The sequence below is a fragment of the Rhagoletis pomonella genome, unplaced genomic scaffold (assembly GCF_013731165.1).
Source record: "Rhagoletis pomonella isolate Grant_MI unplaced genomic scaffold, Rhpom_1.0 Rhpom_scaffold_00002, whole genome shotgun sequence".
NCBI classification, from domain to species: domain Eukaryota; kingdom Metazoa; phylum Arthropoda; class Insecta; order Diptera; family Tephritidae; genus Rhagoletis; species Rhagoletis pomonella.
The window spans coordinates 47,046,309-47,049,841 of record NW_023458556.1 but is presented as its reverse complement, the minus strand read 5'-3'; the positions used below and the strand labels follow the sequence as shown (position 1 = coordinate 47,049,841).

The 3,533-nt window shown below is 32.6% G+C and overlaps 1 protein-coding gene across 1 annotated transcript; it reads right to left on the bottom strand.

Moving 5' to 3' along the window:
* Positions 1-2,587: 2,587 nt before the first annotated feature.
* Positions 2,588-3,463, bottom strand: LOC118734673. The gene is made up of 4 exons (XM_036464381.1): positions 3,326-3,463; positions 3,057-3,118; positions 2,891-3,005; positions 2,588-2,833 (listed from the first exon to the last, which is right to left on the bottom strand). Exons 1-4 carry the CDS (start codon positions 3,358-3,360, stop codon positions 2,770-2,772), a joined length of 276 nt encoding a protein of 91 aa, XP_036320274.1. The 5' UTR covers positions 3,361-3,463; the 3' UTR covers positions 2,588-2,769.
* Between the last annotated feature and the right edge of the window lie 70 nt (positions 3,464-3,533).

The following is a 3,533-nucleotide window of genomic DNA, read 5'->3' as shown; positions in this document are numbered from 1 at the left end:
GATACGATTTTTTGTCATACCGAAATCTCGGATTGTTAAAAATCTTCGGGATTGAATGTCCTAGTATATAGATACATACATATGTAGTATATACATATGTATGTATCAAACCAAGCGGTAAAGGCGTGACCCAAATTGCCAAACCCTTTGCAATTGCGTGCGTGTAAACTTACAAACACTCATTTACATATACAAGTTCAATATCGGTACATACATACATATATCCATACATATATGTACACTTGGAGTAAACTGATTAAGTTAAAGTGTGTTTGCATTGTTCAACTTTGCGTTCAACATTTGCGTTCAACTCGGCGCAGGGTTGCACGAAAAAAAAGTTGAATGGCTAAAAATATCAAAATATGAAAAAATATCAAAATATTCGCCATAAAAAGGTGTTTGCATTGTTCAACTTTGCATTCAACTTTTGGTTGAATGGCCTTTCAACTAATCGCTTTCAACAAAGTTGGTCGCCAGCCAACATTTAGCCATTCAACTTTTTTTTCGTGCAACCCTGCGTTGAGTTGAACGCAATTGTTGAACGCAAAGTTGAATAATGCAAACACTGCTTTAGGTGACATTTTGACCAGTTTTGGCTATTTTTCCTTTTTTTTTGAAGTCAGTTAAAAATTCAAAAAACTTTAGCAATTACACCCAAAAACTTGAAACTTTTTATTCGGCATTTTTTGAAAAATTATATGTGTGTCCATTATAGACGATCAAATGTTATTAGGTTAAAATGCAAATTTCAAGACTCTGGAAAATTGCGGTAATTTTTATTACCTTCCTTTTATTAGCTCGGATGTAACTATGTAATATTGATGAGCCTAAAAGATGCAGCGGTTTCTATTCTCAAGTTACATACCAGATGACAGTACGAATGGCAATTATAATAGGAAGGTTTTAGTTTTTTAAACTATAATTTTTTTATTAATAATTTTTTTGGCTGACGGTGTTGTACACATATGAACGTATTCATACTCTTGGGCTTTGTTTCCTTCTTTCGTTTTGCATTCGACACACGTTTAGCGTATGATTTGGAAATGTGTAATTTAGCGAGGGAATGAAAAATATGGTTTGTCTTACTATTGAAAAACTTCTAGCTCTTGATGTTGTCCTTCTACGCTACTTTTCATGGAAACCGTGATAAGGCTGACTAATTTTCATACACATTTTAAGAAAATATCAGGTAGTTTAAGAGCCCATTTAATTTAGTGTAATAATGTGAAATTGAATAAGCCCAAAATCCTCGGCGACTTTAAAAAATTTTTTTTCTTAAGTAGTTTTTCCATGTAGGCTCGAAGTTTTTTTATACATATGGAAAAAATGCGCAACATCGTATAATAAAAAATTCTCAAAAATCAACCAGAATTTGAGACACTTAAAACTTGTACTTTATTGAACTGCATACCGAAATTTTCCCACAATTTTTTATTATAAACTTTGAAATTTTTCTAAATTTTGTACGAGATAAGATCCGACTGTAAATGCCGAAAATATGACGAAAAATTAAAAGACCAAAAAAAGCTTTCAAAATTGCCTTGCAAAAATACTTAAGATTTAGGGGTGGCAAACTTTTTGTACTGCTTTTTTTCTATCGAAAATAGAAATGTACTCCTTTCTCTGTTTCAAAATCTGGCAACCCTATTCAGGATGTTGTGGAAATGGTTTTGGATTTGCGGTTGGAATTGCATTTTATTGATGCGAATTTACAAATGCAACGAATATGCAAATGCCAAAACATTTACAATGTTTATCAAGCTAAAATTTTTTTGTTGTCTTTTATAAAAATATGGTTAATGCTCTAACAAAAAACAATATAAACCTACTTTCCAAAACTTATACAGAATTTAGAAAAATTCCACGAATTTGTATCTAAATTTTGAGCCTTTTAATGGAATTATTTAAAATGTTTGGGTACGCAGTTATTTAATAAAATAAGTGCAAGCTTTGTGCGGCTAACAAATCGCATTGATTTTTAACAATTTTTTTTTGGCTGACGGCTGTTGCGGCTTTTTTTTCATATAAATAGGGAAATTTAGGAAAAACTGGCATTGATTTTTTTATCTTTTCGCAAATGGTTTTGCGCAGTTTCTGCCACAAGGAATTTATGTTTATGTGGAAAAAACGACGTAAACAAAAAATAAACTATTAAAAATTAATTAGATTTTTTAGCCGCTCAAAACTTGCACTTATTTTACTAAAATTGTATAAGCCTTGTAACTGCGTACCCAAAAATTTTCTTTTAAAGAATGAAGGTTTGATTTATATGGTTTTTGTTAGAGACTGCATCATATTTTTATAAAAAATATAACAAATAAAATGTTGCTTAGAAAACATTGTAAATATTAAAAAGAATTCTAAATATGACTTCAAGCTAGACGAACGCCGATATTCCCAAGCAATAATCATGCGATGAGTTTTGTCATTGGCGTGGGAATGGCGCCGCAAAAGACATGTGAATGACATCAACACCTCACTCAGTCCCTATCTCAGACTCTCAGATGTACGCACAAAATTGTAGATTACTCTTGGGACTCTCAGAAATCTCCACGAAAAAAACATTTCCTAATAAATACTCAATGAGAACATAAAGAAATATTTATATTTATGTATGTACTATGAATTTTGCACAAAGCGACAGTTTTATGAATAAACTCCAGGAAGATTGGCTTTTATGTAATTTATATCTACAGGTTACACATGCACTTGTGGTTTATCTCGTTGAATGATCAAAAGGGCACTGCACCAGCGCCTTAGACATTGCATTCAATTAGGTTTCTGTTTGTAAATAACACCGGTCAATTCTCCGTCCTTTTTTATGATGCATCGCCTGCAAGCAAACTATCATTAGAATAATTTTTGGTATTTTTTATTAAATTTGACTAACTTGTTCCCACTGTACAGGTAAATGGCTGGTGGGTTTAAATTTGGTTCCAGTTTGCACGCCTGTTCTGAGATGGCCATACCAATTCCCGACATGTTAGGATTTATTTTCCCTTTTGCTAAAAAAAAGTATTTGAAATCAGTTTTTAAAACTTAATTTTCATGCTTACCTCCCAAACATAGGCCTTGACGATTAGCCAGCAGCACACCCACTGTTTCCGGCTGAGAAGCACTGTAAGTAATGAGATAGCATAAGAAATCGTCTTTATTGCAGCAACAATAGTTGCGTTCCACATGCTTCACAATTTGCAGGTTTTTACAGGAAGTCGTTCCAGGTGACCACCTTCCATAAGGTTTATTAATGGATAAAACAGCTGTTCCTGCAAATCGTGAATATCGTGAAGAATCTGGAACGCAACTAATGTATGTAAATACTCACAATTCAGTAAGCACTTTCTCCAATGGTTGTTCCATTATTTAATTATTTTTATATATAGCAGAATTCTACAACTATGGCCTGAGATAAACGTAAACAAAGAAGTCCAATCAGCTGATGCTACTTTGTTTTAGCCGATTAATTCAAAGTACAAAGACAGTTATCGATAAATACAAAACAATCAAAACAAAGCGATTTTAAGTACGGCAAA